Source organism: Diabrotica undecimpunctata, chromosome 3 (genome assembly GCF_040954645.1).
Source record: "Diabrotica undecimpunctata isolate CICGRU chromosome 3, icDiaUnde3, whole genome shotgun sequence".
NCBI lineage: Eukaryota > Metazoa > Arthropoda > Insecta > Coleoptera > Chrysomelidae > Diabrotica > Diabrotica undecimpunctata.
In genome coordinates, this window is record NC_092805.1 from 119186320 (window position 1) to 119204746 (window position 18427).

Genomic DNA, 18427 nt, shown 5'->3' on the forward strand with positions numbered 1-18427 from the left:
GGTTGATGATGAACGATGGTTTTCGGAGATATCCGGCGCCGATCGTCGCCAAATCGGCGTGCCAAAATGTATCAGCGTGCTGACAACCTGTGCGATGATTGCCTGACTCACGAAGTTTACCGAAATGAACCCTCCATTCTAGTTTCAGGCACCTGGCGCCGATGAGTGTTGATTATTATAATTGTTATTCATAATGGATATCGAACTTAATAACAAAAGTCCAGGCTGATCTTCCTATATGAGATAAGAAAGTAAAGAATGGTACAGAAGTTCCATGCTACACTGATTAGTCAACGCTCTACACTGTTGGCGCGGAAAACTAGCCTTCATAATGGCCATATTCTACCAGCCGCTCGGAGTCAGGCAATTGTCCCGACAATCTGAATCTGACTACGAGATTTTACATATTCTTGTTTGATGTACCTTTAGGCATCAAGACATAAGGTTTAAAATCTATTGGAGTTATAGCATGGAGAAGGGTTGCCAGAGACAGAGGCGAATGAAAGATTGATCTGAATAAGGCTTTGGCTCATAAAGAACTGTGATACCACTGATAATAATGACAAACTTTCTGCAATTCGTTTTCTCTGTTTAAATTCTGTAACTTTCTGGTTATTTATTTAGTAGAAGAACTTGGTGGACTCTTGCTTTAAACTTTCTAATTTGTAATAGTTCCGTAGTTCTGTGTAATAGTACTGATTGCATTTTGTTGTAATTCCATTTTTAAGTTTCGTTTTTAATTAACTTTTATTTAGTCATCCATGCGTTCTTATTCCAGTTCTTATTTGAATTATCCATCCTTAAAGATTTCCTTTTTAAATAAAAAAATATATGTAGTATATATCTTGATAAGTAACATTTAAATAATTGAATAATTTGCCAAAAAATCTACAAACCCAAAAGATTCTAAACTTTACAAAACTTCTGATATTAACTACTGTTCAGTAAATACCCCTGTACATTATCTAATATCATGCATGAATGCATAGCGTATTACGGATTTCTCAACTACAATAAATATATGAAAATTAAAATCAAGTCTAGTGTATGTTCAATAAGATATGTGACATAATTGTTATACAAATGCGCATTCTCTAAATTACATTTGTTACTTTACCACTAGAGTTGAGTTTCTTTAACATACTCTGCCACAATTCGAAAATCCAGTGTTTATAACTTTACAAAACTATAGATCAGAATGTCAGCGGAAGATAATTTGTTTCTCGTAAATTGAGTGAACATAAAATAAAGAAAGAAAAAGTAATCTATTGTTTCATTGCGATAAAACAAGTCGTGTACATACAGTGAATTTTTGAAATTAGCAAGTCAGTCGAAAAATGGATCTTAGCCGAGAACATTTTCGAGCGATAATTGTTTACAATTTTCGGTGAGGATTATCCCAACGACAATTTCTCGCTGAAATAGTTTCTGTGTTTGGAAACGAAGCATCACATCAGTCAACTATTTGCCGCCCGTATTGCGAATTTCAACATGGTCGCTCCAGTCTTAGCGACGAATTCAGGCCAGGTCCACCCAAAACAACAGTCACACAGCAAAACATTAATGCGATTCGTCAGCTAATTAAGGATGACCGCCGTGTAACATTCCGGGAGATAGAGGCATCTTTGAGCATTTCAACGACCTCTATCCTCTAGCCTCCTACATGAACAACTGGGTATTACGAAGTTGGTTTCCCGTTGGATCCCTCATTTGCTCACAGAAGAGCAAAAAGCGGGTTGTCTGAATTGGTGTCGAAAAACATTGGAACGGTTCAACAAAGGAAGCTCAAAAATCGTTTATAGTACTGTTAGTGGAGATGAATCTTGGATCTACTAATAAGAACCGGAAAATTAACGCCAATCCTCTGTGTGGGTTCATTCTATTTTTGTGTTCTGAAGGTTTGCCATGGCAAATTCATACGCGAAGCAGTGAATTGAAATGCATTTTTTGCGTATCCAACTGCCAAGGAATGGTGTCGAAAATTTAAGAGTGGAAGTTTGGATGAGAATGATACTGCATTAACAGACAGGAATGTGGCATGTGTGGTGAATGACAGGCTTTATTAGAGAAAATCGTCGAATTTCAATCAGAACAATTTCATAAACTGTTGGTGTGAGTATAAGATCTGTCCATAATATCTTACACAAACTGGTTTACAGCAAAGTTTGTGCGCAATGGCTTCCTCGTCTTTTGTTAAAGGACCAAAAAAGCTTGCGAATATTTGTTTAAAAGATTCAAAGAAGTTTAAAGTTCAACCTTCTGCAGGCAAGGTCATGTTAATATTTTTTTTTTCGACCACGAACGAGCCTTGCTGATAGAGTTCACGGAACATAGGGAGCATATCAAGCAAACCAGTATAATAAAATTTTGGACAAGTTTCATCAAGCAATATGACGGAAACGTTCAGGGAAGCTCTTACGTGGTGTCATGCTCGGCCTCATGTTGCCAAAGTAGTGAAAGAGAATCTACAACGAAAGAAATGAAGGATAAGAATTCAGAAGGGGCCATTCCAAACCATTGTCGGAGGTTTATCAGCCATCTGTAGATCCACATCTCGAATGATTCGACCTTATTTTCAGTGGATGGCATCATTGCCCAGGTTTCGACCCCGTATAGTAGCACCGGAAGAACGTAGCACCCATATCTTAGTCTCTAAACTCAGATCACTGCAGCAAAGTAAAGATCTCATCTTGGTCAATGTGGAGTGGTCCCATTGTGAGTTAAGGGTAGTTCCGAGTTAACTGAATCTGTCGACTATATCAATATCTTCATTGGCTACCATGATAAGTCCTTATAAACTGTTACTACCATTTCTCACCAGACAATTGTCAAAGTTTTGATTATATTCATCACATTGTTTTAATTTTTATTACTGTGTTCAAAACTTTATTATGTACGTAAAATAAAATGGGTTTCCACCAGTGGTTGAACATATTTATTTAAAATTATTAATACAAAAGAGATCAACACTGAGATAAATTACGTTCACAGTACCTGTGCTCCGACGTTTGCAAATGTTTACAATAGTACATCCACAAAGAATAAAAAACGTTCTGGATAATCTCACTCGAACTGATTGATAAAATTCACGATACTGTAATGAGTTATCGACGAATTAAGATGCGTGAAATAATTGAGGCTATCAGATTTTCACACAGTAGTCTTTTTAATTTTTTTTAATTGAAATTTAAATTAGCACATCCACCGCAATCAGCTTATTTTGCCCCAGTGACTTTTTTATTTTCAAAAAATGGCTCGGAATACGATACACGTCAAACGAAGAGGTCCTGCTTGTCGACCTTGCAAATTCCTACTATTTGAATGACATGAATGATTTTGAAAAAAGTTGAGGAAACATTTAAAAAAGTGTATTAAGCTAAAGAGAGATTATCTTGAAAAATAAAAAAAGACCCGAAATAATTAGTTTTTAATCATTTTTCTAAAGGAAAATAAAAATTATAATAGAAAGTTTTCTTGGTGAGTTCTTTTATGCAGAAATGTATTTGGATTAAATAAACAAACTTTTCTTTTTATTTTTATCTTTGTCGATTCATTAAGACTCATATAATTAGCTTTTTTTACCTCGTATTGATAATATAGAGAATATTATCCTAATAATCTTTACTAAGAGAATGTTATTTTTAATAGACAGCCTTTCGAAGCGATAATTTGCAGAAATTTGCTATTTGTTTTTATAACAACACAATTACGGTGTGATACTTTCTATAATGGATGTAGCATTAGTCGTAAAAAATAAAATTAAAAAGCTCTATAGACTTGTGAAATTAATGAGAAGGATACATAATGAACACTTTTTGTTACAGTATATTTGCCAATTTGTAATGGACCAGATTATAGCAAATTTAATTATAGCCCAGTCTGGTTAAAAAAAAGGTCGAAAAATTTTTCGCAGATAACTGAAGCTTTTAAGACATAGATGGGGGTTACTAGATGACGAATAGATGAAAAAGTACTCGTAATTTTTCTTTGCGTTTTTTTTTAAACAATAATTTATGGTCACAATTTGATTTTTTGTCTGTTTTAAGTTTTTTCCCTGATATTTTACATAAATAATATTTATATCATTTTTTTATATCAAGAATATCTTTATTTTTCCGTTTTTTAAATTAAAATTGATAAATAATTTACGGAGATGTTTGCAAAAAAGCAGTTTTTTTGCACTAATTTATAAATTTTATTAATTTTTTTATTAACAAAATAAAGTGTTATTCATACATTTGAACATCGAGGAATTACCGTGTTTTAAATTTGTGAGAAATTTTCCCGCGATCGGTCAAGTAGTTTAAAAGTTATTTAATTTATTTATTCCTGAGGCTAAATATTTCAACTATTGAACTTGCTCTATTAATGATGCTAGACACATTTAGCAAATTTCATAGGATTCTTTAAGACTTAAACTATCTCAGAAGTTAAATGCATATTGTGTTTTCATCGAAATTATTTACAAAGTAAACGTTTGAAAAAGAGGAATATTTTTAACTTATAAACAATTGTAATCACTTCTATATTTTTCAAGCTACAGACTTGTACGTACAACCATTGGATAGTTGGTAAAAAAAACTCACATTTAAAAAAAAACCTATGGCCAATATTAACGAAGTTAGAACTATTTGGCCGATCGGGGGGAAATTTCGCACAAATTTAAAAGACGGTAATTACTCGATGTTCAAATGTATTAATAACATTTTATTTTGTTAATAAAAAAATTAATAAAAGGCTATAGCGGGATAAGATGGTCAAAATTGCACCAAGCTCGATTTAGTTTTGGGTCTGGCCATTCGAAAGGACATAATTAAAAACCCACCCAGTCTTTTGAGGTTATGTAGTAAAAACATGGAGAAAACGGGGGTTTTCGGTTTTTGAGAATGTTGTGAGATAAACCTAATGCTTTGAATAGCTAATTTTGATTGTAGAGGGAAAGACACATGTGAAAATGTAAATTACCATTCATTTAGACACTGAATTTAGAGCTTATATAGCGAAAGCTTAAAAACAACGCCGAAAAAACGGAGTTTTTCGGTTTTTGGAGCATACTGTAGGAAAAAAATAATAGTTTTAATATCTTATTTCGATTGTAAAAGTAAGAATACATATAAAAATATGAATTATCCTTAATTTAGGTGTATGTTGTTGAGGTTATGAGTCAAAAACTTCAGAAAAATGCCAAAAAAGCAGTTTTTTCGATTTTTAGGCATTTTCCACGCTTAAAATGATAATAATACCTATGCCATTCGAAAGAACTGGAAAAAACCCATAAAAAACATTGTTTTAAAGTTGGCCAAAAATTTCCGACATAACCTAAAATATCACTGAAAATTTCAAATATTTTTCCTTGGCTCAATTTTCAAGCTAAAAATCTGAAAAAAATCAGGCAGTTTTGTATTATTCAAATATGCTTTCATGAATTTTTTCAGATTTTTTGCAGCAATACAGCGTCTAAAAATTTTTTTTTAATACATTTTTTTCCATAGCGGGTTTTTAGTTATGTCCTTTCGAATGGCCAGACCCAAAACTGAATCGAGCATGATGCAATTTTGACCATCTTATCCCGCTATAGCCTTTATAAATTAGTGCAAAAAAACTGCTTTTTTGCAAATATTTCCGTAAATTAATTTAATTTAAAAACCGGAAAGATAAAGATATTCTTGATATAAAAAAATGATATAACTATTGTTTATGTAAAATATAAGGGAAAAAACTTAGACAAAAAATCAAATTGTGACCATAAATTATTGTTTAAAAAAAACGCAAGGTAAAAATACGAGTATTTTTTCATCTATTCGTCATCTAGTAACCCCCACCTATGTGTTAAAAGCTTCAGATATCTTCGAAAAATTTTGCCATGAAATCGATGATTTTTGTATAAACAGACTGGGCTATTATAACATATTAAAGATGAAAACGAATAGCGCGAAAGCTTACCTTTCTTCCAATATTGTTACGAGGGTTGTCTTTTTAGTTTTGCATACAGCCATAAAGACAAAACATGTGTTTTTCTTATAATTTTTAAGCTATTTAATTAAAAGAATATACTGCCTGACGGAACTCGTCTTCCGATTTTAGTTGCAGAGGGAAATCGTGTCACACTCTGCCTAATGTAGCTACATCTAAAGTTTAGAGAGAGTATAATCATAAACTTTTGTGCCGACGGGCACTCTAACAATCTGCATTTATGATAAGACCTATCTATTACATATTATAGGTAATAAATGCATTCTTACATTGGTTGTCATATTGTTATAAGCATCAGGCTAATCGTTCGGTAATCATCGCATTGTTTTGGGCTAATCTCTTAGGTATAGTAATGAAAGTATAAGTAGGTCACATTATGTCCTTTATACGATAGTATAAAGAGAAAACAAGATAAAGTTTGAAGTCATAAACGGAAGTTTCAAACCAATAAAAGTTGAGTTTGAGAAAACTTTCACTGATCTATAGTATTGTAATAATTTTAACTTAGCATATTTCATCATTTTAAATAACGCTTTGATATTTCTTTAACTAGACACACATCTTTTAAATCGGAATTGTGACAGAGTTTTTATTGTAAAGCTAAGTATTACTTGCATGCAAACGTACAGTGGCTTTTCTACGGTGTTGATACCAGATACCCACTTTCGCCATTTGAGCCTGTATGTTTTTCGCGGTTAAAGCCTTCACGGCACCTTCGGCAGCGGCGGGACTCTCAAAATCTACGAAACCATAGCCTGAAAAAGAACAAAAAAATATTTTTAAGTTTTGAAATATAGATAATAAATAATGCTAGATAAAAAATACCTATAAGTAAGCCAGTCTTGACCTACAAAAAGTAAAATAAGATAAAACTGAGTAGTCTTGATATTCTCCTAACTCTGTTCCTGGAAAGAAAGCAGACAAATGAATCACGCGATTGTTTAAGTAGTATCTTGTTTTGCACATCTATGAAAAATTTCAAATTGTAATACTTATAATGTGACTGTAGAGATCGGAAGTTTTATTTAAAAATCCTTTATAAAAGGTATATAATTAAAAATACCCTTTCGGACTACATCACAGAAAGTTTTCGGACTAAAAAGTCGTATCATCAGTGTATTATTACCAGGCATACATGAGTCAAGCCACTAAATATCTGAGTAAAAACTCTTAAAAAGTTACAAAATTTATTGTGTATTATTGTTAAAAATATGTTGTGATGTTAAAAGTATTTAACAGATATCCTGCATGGCAAGTTTTTCTGTCATTTTGATTAGTTGCCATCTAAAACTCATTCAGACAAGGCTGAGGGTCAGCAACAACCCCTATTGGGAGTCTTACGTTGCCATGCATAATTTCTGTTAAATACTTTAACATCACAACATATTTTTAACGATAATGTACATCCTAACAAATTTTGTACGTTTTTAAGGGCTTTTACCCAGATATTTAGTAGCTTGACTCATGTATACCTGGTAATATGATTATGTATACTGATGATGTACTTTTTAGTCCGAAAACGTTCTGTGATGTAGCCCGAAAAGGTATTTTAATTATATGCCTTTTATAAATATATTCAAATAAAACTTTTGTGATTCAAGGTATACAGCCAACTACAGGAATTTTATTTCCTTGTGGATTGTAGAGAACAGCTTATAAGCTTGATTTAGATCGAAAAAGTTGCTAAAAATTGCATCAGAATCTTCTCTTTTATGTCTATATTACTTTCTTTCTTTGTCGTTTATATCGATACTTTCTGTCGTAAATAATCATTGTATCATTGACAACGGGTTACTAAAATAAAAAATTCTAATATTATCTTCTGTATAATTTTTTTTATTTTTCATGGAGAAATTTGTCATAAAAGATCATGAAGTACCTGAACACGTTAAAACAACAGCAAAAATAAAGTCAGATTACATTTGTTGCTGAGATTAATATAAAATTCGTTATGAAAAAGAGTCCTCTATTGTTCAACCTGATTATGGATGAAATAATAAAAAAAAGTAAGAATTAAAAAAGAATACCAAATGGGAGAAAAACAACTTAAAATAATCTGCTATGCAGACGACGCAATACTACTCTCTCAAAGTGAAGATTATTTACAACGTATGCTGCACCAATTTAATATAAACGCCAGAAAATTTAACATGTTAATTTCCCCAAAAAAGACAAAAATGCATGGTTACAACAGCAAATTTACTAAGATGTAAATTGGAGCTGGAAGGTCAGATAATAGAACAAGTGATGGAGTTCTATGCATTACATTATCTAGCTACGAAAAGCACGTACCTACGCGGCAGAAACAAGACTTGACACGGTGAGAACAAAAAGGATGTTAGAAACAGCAGAGATGAAAACACTTAGAAAAATGGATGGTAAGACACTATGGGACAGAGCTAGAAGTACAGATATACGACGTAGATGCAATGTGGAGAACATCAAGAACTGGGTGAGAAATAGAAGAATATAATGCCGAATATAAGCCGAATGACAATAGATAGAATAGTAAAGACAGCAAGAAACGGTTCCCTAATAGGAAGACGATCAATAGGAAGACCACGAAAACGATGGAACGACAACTTACTGGAGACACTTTGAAAAGCAGACAGAGACATGTCTATATAAAAAGAAGAAGAAGGAGAAGAAGAAAAAGAATATCTTCAATTTTGTCTGAATTGTGAACGACAGATGGTTTAAGGAGCTTTAGAAAACATTTTATGAGATTGTTTTATGTATATTCCAAGTGAGTATTCGGGAGATAAAAGATTACGAAACAACACGAATGAATAGGAAAACAATTAAAAAAAAATACAATAACATTATTTCAACACATTTCCATTTAAAATGTTGCAACCTTAAAACCTCATTAACTTACATACTGTTCTATCCGTTCACTTAAATTATCATTCGCACAACACAGCGACCAGTGCACTACAGCGAGTTTGCTCTCTTTCAGTCGTCTCACTCTTTCATCATCAATTCGTGCCTTAGTCTATAGATCTTAGGCTGGAGGTCCCCCAGCTCTCATCTGCCCCGAATGACAACCCCGTCCCTATATACCTGTGGATCACTTGCCACCACCTTTCACCTGATACCATTCTCTTCACTATTTACCTCACAGACTCAAATCTCTTTAAGCTTAAGAACGAGTGTTATATTTCTTAAGCTTATTTCTTTATCCCACCTAGCCGACACATTACAGAATTATATGTGTCACGGAATATAGGCAAAACAGTAATGACTTTCTTTCGTCAAAAATTGCTGGTGACGATATTGGTGTCATTATTTTGAACCATTCTCAAACCAAACCAAAGAAGTTTAAAGTTCAACCTTCTGAAAACAAGGCCATGTTATCATGTTTTTTAATCATGAAAGACCTTTATTCGTAACTTTGAACAAGCTACAACAAGCAATAAGACAAAAAACGTCCGGAGAATCTTTCACGTGGTGGCATTCTTCTGCACGACAATGTTCGGCTTCATGTTCCCAAAGTAGTGAAAGAAAATTTACAACGAAAGAAATGGAGGATATTAGAGCATCCACCTTATAGAGCTTTAGGCCACTGAAAAAGAGCCTTAAAAAGGAATCGTTTTCAGTCGGACGAAGAAGTACAAAAAACCGTAAAAAAATTCTTTAAACAGGGTATACATCTGTAAGTAAAACAATTGGATATGTGCCTTAATTGCAGTGGTAATTATTTGTAGATATATTTTTCAATAAATTGTTTCTGGACCAAAGATGCGTTTTAATTGAACAAGCCTCGTAGATACGAAGTTACAGATAGTTGTTGTTTTTCTTGTTATTTCTAGAATGATTCTGTTGTTCTGCAAAGCACAAAAGACACTGGTATGATAAGGTAAGACGTCATGAACATAACTCTACACACTAGTGCTATTTTCATGACTACACTGTAAAAAGTTTTTAGTAAATATGCCGATTAAAATATACGGTAAGAAATTATAACCCTCATTAAACGAGGGTTAAAATTGCTATAAGAAAACTGCAAATGTAATATTACTGTTAAGATCAGTAAATTGAACGTAATGAAATTGTATGAATTTACTCAGTGCTACTTTCCCCATAACTTTGTTAAAAGTCAGTAAATTTACCTGCTGGCAACTGCTAAATAACATTTCAGTTTCTAAAATCGCGGTAGTAAACTGATTTTTACTACAAATCCGAGTTATAATAGTGCCAGTAAAATTGCCCATGCCTATGTACTTTTAGAAACTTCTTTTTCTTCTTCCTTTTTATAAGCAATTCTGCTTGTTCATTGGAGAATTAATACCTCTATGGAAGGTTGTCACTTCATCTTTTGCGCAGTCGTCCAATACTTCTGCCGATCGGTGACTTATCTCTTGCTATTTTGACGACACAGGTCTCCTTCATTCGGCTTATGTGGTTATTCCATTCTTTTTTTCTATTTTGTGGCCATTCATTTATACACTGTACGTTACATTTTCTTCTAATGTCTTCACTTCTCTTTCGATCTCTCAGCGTATTTCCTGTAATTCTTCTCAGTACTCTTATCTCTGCCATTTTCAGTAGCCTTTGCGTTGTGGCTGTGTGGGTCTTGTTTCTGAGGTATATGTCATTATTGGTCTTACACTGGCTTTATAAAATTTGACTTCATCTCAGTGTTAATGTGTTTGTTTCGCCATGTGTTATTAAGGCATCCCGCCAGTCTATTTGCTTTTTGTACTTGATCTCTCACTTCTTTGTCCAGGTCTCCATAGCTGGACAGTGTAATTCCCAGGTATTTTATTTTCATTACTTGTTCAATACTGATGCCATAAATTTCTATTTTACATCTGGTTGGTTCTTTGCTGACTACTATTGTTTTATTTTTCTGAGATGAGATTGTCATATTAAATTCTTTTGCTCTTATGTTAAATCTGTGGACCAGTCTTTGCAGACTATCTTCATCTTGGGCTGTTAATATTGCGCCGTCTGCGTAACAGAGTATTTTTATTTCTTTGTTTCCCATTCTGTATCCTCTAGGTTCTGTAAGTTGTCCATATATTCTGACTTCCATTTTGTTGTTTTGGTAGATGTTTTTATAATATTTAGACAGTTTTTATAATATTTAGGGGAACTTCTCTATTATACAGAAGCTGGATTACATATTTGAGTCCTACTCTGTCAAACGCTTTCTTTAGGTCAATCAGACACAGAAATGCTAGTCTATTATTCTCTAGTGATTTCTCCGTAATTTGCTTTATAACGAATATTGCATCTGTACGCGATCTTCCACGAAAACTCTGTTGTATATCTGCTAAACTTATCCTCTGATTTATTAGTAGTTGTATAATTTTAGTTTTAAGTTTTAGGGTAGTATTTAACAAGTTTATACCTCTGTAGTTTGCTGGCTGTTTTGTATCTCCTTTTTTGAATAGTAGAATTAGTTCACTCGTTCTCCGTTCTTCTGGTATTTTATTGTGTTTTATAATTTTATGAATTAATTGCTGCTCCACAATATTTCAGTAGTTCATTTGGTATTCCGTCTTTACCTGCTGCTTTTCTGTTCTTCAACTTTTCAAGTATTTTACGAACTTCCTGTACATTTATATTAAGTTCTTCATTTGCAGTCATTTCTGGTGTTTCTGGTCTAGCGTTGTTTGTTCTTCCTCTGCATTCTGCATAGTTTTTTTTAGGTGGTCAATCCACGTATCCTTTTCTATGTGTTTTGTTCTATTAGCTCCTTTACCACCGTTCTTTGACCTCTTGTGAAGCGCCATATTTCCTTTTGCAGACCGTAAAAATCATGTTCCATTTCTTTCGAAAAGCGCTCATAGTAATCATTTTTTATTTTTCGTACAAGTGCATGTATTTTATTTCTAATTGTCTTGTAATTATGGTATGCCCTTGTGTTTTGGTTGACATGTATTTCAGGTAAGTTTTTTTCTTTTCTTTACATTCTTTACATCTTTTAGAAACTTATTAGTAAATTTATGGTTAATCTTGTACATTTACAGTTTCTTGTTATCATTTTAATAGGACATTTTACTACTTATTGTAAGCAAAAGTCATGATATCAATATTATTATTTTCTTTTTACCATCCTTACCAGTACAAATACTACTTAAATTATACTTATATTCAAGTACTAACAACATTTTTGCTTACAACTCAGTAAAATTACCGTATATATAAAGGTAATTCATGTACTGAAAGAGGATAAATCTGTTAAAAAAATTTTGGTATACGTTATAGGAAAATAATGTATAGAACGTAAAAGGAAAAAAACAGCAAAAATTGTATTGATTATTATCCTGATATCCAATACGTAACATACATGGAAACGAAGAAAGATGAAAAAAGAAAAATAAATACTCAACACTATAAAGGAGTGAAAAATGAGATGATACTTTGGTCACATACTAAGAAATGAAAAATATTAAGTTGATGCGTTTGGTTGTACAAGGGAAAGTGGAGGAAAAAGAGGACTGGGGAACTTGATCAAGTATACATCGAACAGTGTTGACAATATAATACAACCCTATCTAACTACTCTTAAACGTCAGACTGATTGTAAACTTCAAAATATTGATTGATTAAGGTAATAACGAAGTTCAAAAAGCACGTGCAGTTGCACTAATTGAAAATGGTAGATCCTTTCTTTACTATGGATTATTAAGATGATCGTTTAGTGGTTCATCGGTTATAACAACGTTGATTTTCTATATCAAGCTACATATCGATTTCGTTATCCGACAATTGCTACTTCGTCTTCATCCCGTGCCATATCACAGTTATCCTAGTTGGCGATCACCATTGTGAAGGCTTCTCGATCTTCTGCCACATGAAATGATTGTTCTGCATTTGATATCTGAGGCCATCCACGAATGTTTTTTACCCAAGAAATCTGTTTTATTCCTACACCTCTACGGCCTTCTATTTTATCTTTAAGGATCAGTTGTAGAATTCTATATCGATTTCCCATCACTATAGTCCCAGATAAGACATTTTCCCGTGTTTACCAGTCTTTAGCAATTCTCTATCTTTATTGACCCTTCCTAGTACTTTCTCATTAGTTTTTCTTGCTGTCCAAGGTATCTTCAGCATCCGTCAATCCGATAATTTCTACAGAAATGCCAAATTAAAGTTAATGATTGGTGCCAATCTAAACTCCATTGAGCATTTGTGTGATATGCTCGATTCGCACCTCCACAATCATCTAGTTGTACATCAGACTATTCTGACTACAAATAACTACAAATTTTCTTTTGGGAGAATGGGAAAATATACCGCACGAGAATATCCGAAAGCTTCTATTATCCCGAGACATTGTGCCGTAACAATTAATATTAGGGAAAGGCACACATGATATACAAGTTAGTCACAAATTCTTGCGTTGTGCTATGGTTTCATAGTTAGAACAGATAGAGAAAAGAAGAAGAACGAACAGAGATAACCCGGACTATAAAGCGCTCAACAGAAGCGTTAAGAAAAATATTCGAAAAGACCTCAGAGCTTATAGAACAAACCAGATTCTTGAAACCATAGAGAACAATAAGAACATGAAAGTACTAAAAACATGTAAATCCGCTGGCAGGAATAAAATCATAAAGATAAAAGACGACCGTGGAACATTGTGCTCGCATAAGGAAGAGATCGTTAGAGAAATCCGAAAATTTTACGAGAAGCTGTATACTTCTACTATTCCGAACCCCGGTATACCAACAAAACATATCTTAAATGTGGGCTCAGAGGATCTCCCTGAAATAATAACATCAGAAATTAGAGCCGCCCTAAAACAAATGAAAAATGGGAAAACACCAGGAGAAGATAAAATTACTTCAGAGATGCTAAAAATGGGAGGCACTGCATAAGAAGAAGCAATGAGAGCATTACTGAATAAATGCCTATTGGAAGGACAAATACCAAAAGCATGGAAAAATGCGGAAGTCATTCTACTCCATAAAAAAGGAGACGCCGCAAATATAGAAAACTACCGACCAATAAGCTTGTTGTCACACCTTTACAAACTACTAACCCGAATAATAACAAATAGATTGACAGCTAAGCTAGATGCATACCAACCGGTGGAGCAAGCAGGCTTTCGTAAGGGTTTTAGCACTATCGATCACTTGCAAACAATCCGGACAGTTATTGAAAAAACAATAGAGTACAACATACCACTACATCTGGCATTTGTCGATTATCACAAAGCATTCGACAGTATCGAGAAATGGGCTTTCTTAACAGCATTGGACGACGCCAGAGTAGATTCAAGATATGCTGCCCTCCTTAAGAATATATACGATGATGCTACTTTTCACGTAAAAATAGATGATGATCTGGAAACTATGAAAATAGACCTTGGCAAAGGCGTGAGACAGGGTGACACCATCTCACCCAAGTTATTTACTTTGGCATTAGAAAATGTCTTCAAAAAACTAAATTGGGTAGAAAAGTGATTAAAAATAGATGGAGTATATCTTAACCATTTGCGTTTCGCAGACGACATAGTACTAATAAGCACAGATATCCATGAACTAAAATCAATGCTACAAGATTTAAATCACAAATCGAATCAAATAGGATTAAAAATAAATCTCGACAAAACAAAGATATTAAGCAACAGCCTAGAAAACATCACGATAGATAACATCAATGTAGAAAAGGTAGAACAATATATATATCCAGGACATGCAATTAAAAACGAAAAGGAAAATCAAACCCTAGAAATTAAAAGGACACAATTATCATGGGCTGCTTTTGGGAAGTTGAGCTTCATTTTAAAAGACAGAAAAATCCCAATACACTTAAAACGAAAAACCTATGACACTTGTATACTACCAGTTGCAACTTATGGATTGGAAACTATGGCAATAACAAGAAAAATGGCAGAACAATTAAGAGTAACTCAACGGGCCATGGAGAGGGCCATGTTAAATATAAGCCTCAGAGACAAAATTCCTAACACCGAAATACGTCGAAGAACTAAAGTAAGCGACATCATGGAAAAAATAGCGACATTGAGATGGCAATGGGTAGCACATGTAGCAAGACAAGACACCAACAGATGGTCTCATAAAGTGACATTCTGGAGACCTCGAGAAACAAAAAGAAGCGTGGGAAGACCCAAAAAGAGATGGATAGACGATATAACAGCTGTAGCTGGAAAGCAATGGATGAGAATTGCAAAAGATAGGGAAGCGTGGAAACAATTGGAGGAGGCCTATGTCCAACAATGGATGAATGAAGGCTGAAGAAGAAGAGAAGAAGAAGAAGTCTTTATGAGACTTTTTTCATTTTGGTTGAAGAACCTAGTCATGGGCGTTAAAATACCTTAAGATGTTTTGATACTAGAGACGATTTATTTCATTTAACATAAATGTTAAAATTACTTGAATTTATCTCCGTAGCAACTTAGTCAAAAAAATTAATTTTGTGAGCTTTGCATTATATTGTTTAAATTCGAGTACTTTTATCTTCAGCATTCCTACATTCTTCAGTATTCCATTTCCTATAGTTAAAAAAAATTAAGATTTACATAACCTAATAGTATTAAATTAAAATATATAAAAATTGCCCTTTAATACAATATGTTGTTTCTATAGTCTAATTAATTGAAGAGGGTGACTAAATCACAACACTCAAATTTTAGACCGTTAATTGTTGGGAAATTCCACGATTCCAGCGGCGTCGTTATTTCATTATTTTTTAAGGTTGATTTATTTTATTTGAAATGAATTCCATCGTGACGTCCCTGTAGGTACCTTGGTGGGTCGTCCTGTAAATTTCTTACGTGCCTATTTTAGAAATATAGGTAGGTGATTTCCTATGAATAATGCTTTTAAATATACATCTCATTGAACAATGATTCATATTATCTAAAAACTGTAATGTCAATTTACGTCTTTACCATCTCATAGACACAATAATCAGCTAATATCTACTATCGATAAGCTACGAAGACGTCTGTAAGATGATGAATCGTCTGAATAGTTTTGGTACTTTTTTGTTTTTATTATGAAGTATATACTCCACCTCCATGTCTTTCGCAGATTAAAAATGGATATATGAAATGATACAAAAAATTATGTGGATGGTATATGATAGACTAAAAAAAAACACTATCTTCAGCCGAAGCTGTTAGTCGCTGCTCTTCTTTAACAGGACTTTCAGCGGCTACAGTTAATCGTATTGTGTGCAAAAACAAATGACAAATATTCTAAAACCTGTAAATACAAACCAGTGCGATAAAAACCTATTAAGGAAATACAAAGAAATATCCTCCGCAGAACCATACATTCGTTTTCCTTTGAAATAAGGGCTAAAAATTACAAATCTGTATAAGTAAAATAGAGGAGATCGATGTTTCCTAAAATAAACAGTGAATCATTACAAAAAAACATTACATGATCTTCATTATCGATATATAAAACGTTACCAGAATTCCATTTTAACGGATAAGGAGAAAATAATATCATGGCTACATAATTAACTACAATCAATTCGGGAATATCGTGCGGCAACAAGAAATATTTATTACCTTGGTGAGACTTCGGTTAACGACGATCATACAACTGACAAAGTTTGGCAATATAAAACAGTACCAAATCCTTGGCAAGCCTTTGCTGAATGTTTATTGACAGAATTCCAAGCACAGTCAGATAAGGGCCAGCGTCTAATTGTCGCCCATATTGGCAATAATACTGGTTTTCTGCAAAATGGCGCCTTGCTTTTATATCGAAGAAAACAGGAGAATATCGTGAAGACATGAACTTTACATGTGTTGGATAAATTTACCACAGCCATCTTTTTGAATGCATTCCACCGATGGCAATCGGAAATCCGCCAAGCGGAACTGGCTACGAGAAAAATGCATTACATTGACAGAGGATATGGCAAAAGCAGAACCAGTAACGATAACCAAGGAACTTCGTGGTAAATATTCAATGGCTAGACTTCATGGTACTATTGTTTTGAGATCAATCTTGGATTACACAGCCCAACAAAAAAAAATTTTGTCTTGCTGCCGAAAAAAAATCAACTGATTTTGGTTAATTCATCTGTGCTGATTCCAAAAATACAAACCTTTTCTTTGTATCAGCTCTAGTTTTCGAGATATAACATACTCATCAAATACTTAAATATTGTTACATTTCTGTATATTCCACCACTATAACTGCAATATGTTTATAAACCAACTTAACAAATTCTAATACAAATACATACTAATGACTTCTAATTAAAGTGTACTTTTTGGAAATGCCCATTACTTGAAATTAGCGCTAATTGCTTTTTAACTGTTGTCCGATAAGTAAATAGTATTTTCTCTGAAACGGCCTTAATACATTCCTATAAAGTCAACTGCGTTCTTTTGTAAAATTTAGTTTGAACCTGAGTTTCGTTGCAAGAGTTTGTTTTAAAAAACTGAAAACCATGGCTTCTACAAGCAGGCGTTGTTGTGTGAATAACCCGGACGTTTTTTGCTACAAATGTGGCGAGTACATTGTAAAGAAAAGTAGAAAACCAGTTTGTGATTTTATAAAAAGGTCATATCAAGGCTATTTTGGTGTTCATTTAGAAGATCAAGATAAATCCTGGGCTCCACATGTAGTGTGCAAAACTTGTCTGGAAAACTTGCGACAGTGGACGAAAGGACAACGAAAATGTTTAAAGTTTGGTCTACCAATGATATTTAGGGAACCAAAAAATCATTTTGACGATTGCTATTTCTGTCTTGTGAATATAAAGGGCATTAATCCTAACAATCGACATACGTGGACATATCCTAACCTGGATTCAGCAATAAGACCAATTCCACATCAGCTTGAACAGATACCCATTCTAATATTTAGCTGTCTACCTACATTACCAGAGGATAATGTCGAAACGTTATCTGATGAACTACAGACTAATAGATTTGAGGAAGACGACAGTGATTTTGAAGAGAAGGCAACACGTCCTGAACTCTTTACTCAGAAAGAGTTGAGTGATCTTATCAAAGATTTGAACCTTTCAAAGGATTCTTTCGAGTTGCTTGCCTCCAGACTAAAGCAAAAGAATCTTCTTAACTCAGACACCAAAATTACATACTACCGTAATAAAGAAAAAGATATTTTGCCTTTTTTTTTCTCAGCAAAATAATATGGTTTTTTGGAATAATATTAAAGGACTGTTAGACAAAATGGGTATATCGAAATATACACCAGATCACTGGCGTCTTTTTATCGACAGTTCCAAACGAAGTTTAAAGTGTTTACATAATGGCAACAAATATGGAAGTATACCAATTGGGCATTCTACAAAAATGAAAAAAGAATATAAAACAATTCCGTTGGTGCTAAAATACAAAATATTCTTGTTTCCTGTGTCTTTGGGATAGCAGGGCTAAGGACCAACACTCGAGTAGAAGAAAATGACATCCCAGAGATGCTTTAGTTCAAAGAGAAGCTAATGTAGTTAACGAAGCATTGGTCGCCCGAGAGAAAATAAT

General features: G+C 33.5%; 1 protein-coding gene across 11 annotated transcripts in view; it reads right to left on the reverse strand.

The window, feature by feature from the left end:
• The window catches only part of shep (RNA binding motif single stranded interacting protein alan shepard), a 327333-nt gene that overhangs the window by 29485 nt on the left and 279421 nt on the right, over positions 1-18427 (reverse strand). For 7 of the 11 annotated variants that reach the window (XM_072526760.1, XM_072526752.1, XM_072526751.1 and 4 more), the window contains one exon: positions 6601-6728. In XM_072526760.1, coding sequence (XP_072382861.1) covers positions 6601-6728 — 128 coding nt within the window. The remainder of the gene's footprint in view (positions 1-6600; positions 6729-18427) is intronic. The other 4 variants (XM_072526759.1, XM_072526758.1, XM_072526757.1 and 1 more) reach the window with 1 other exon arrangement.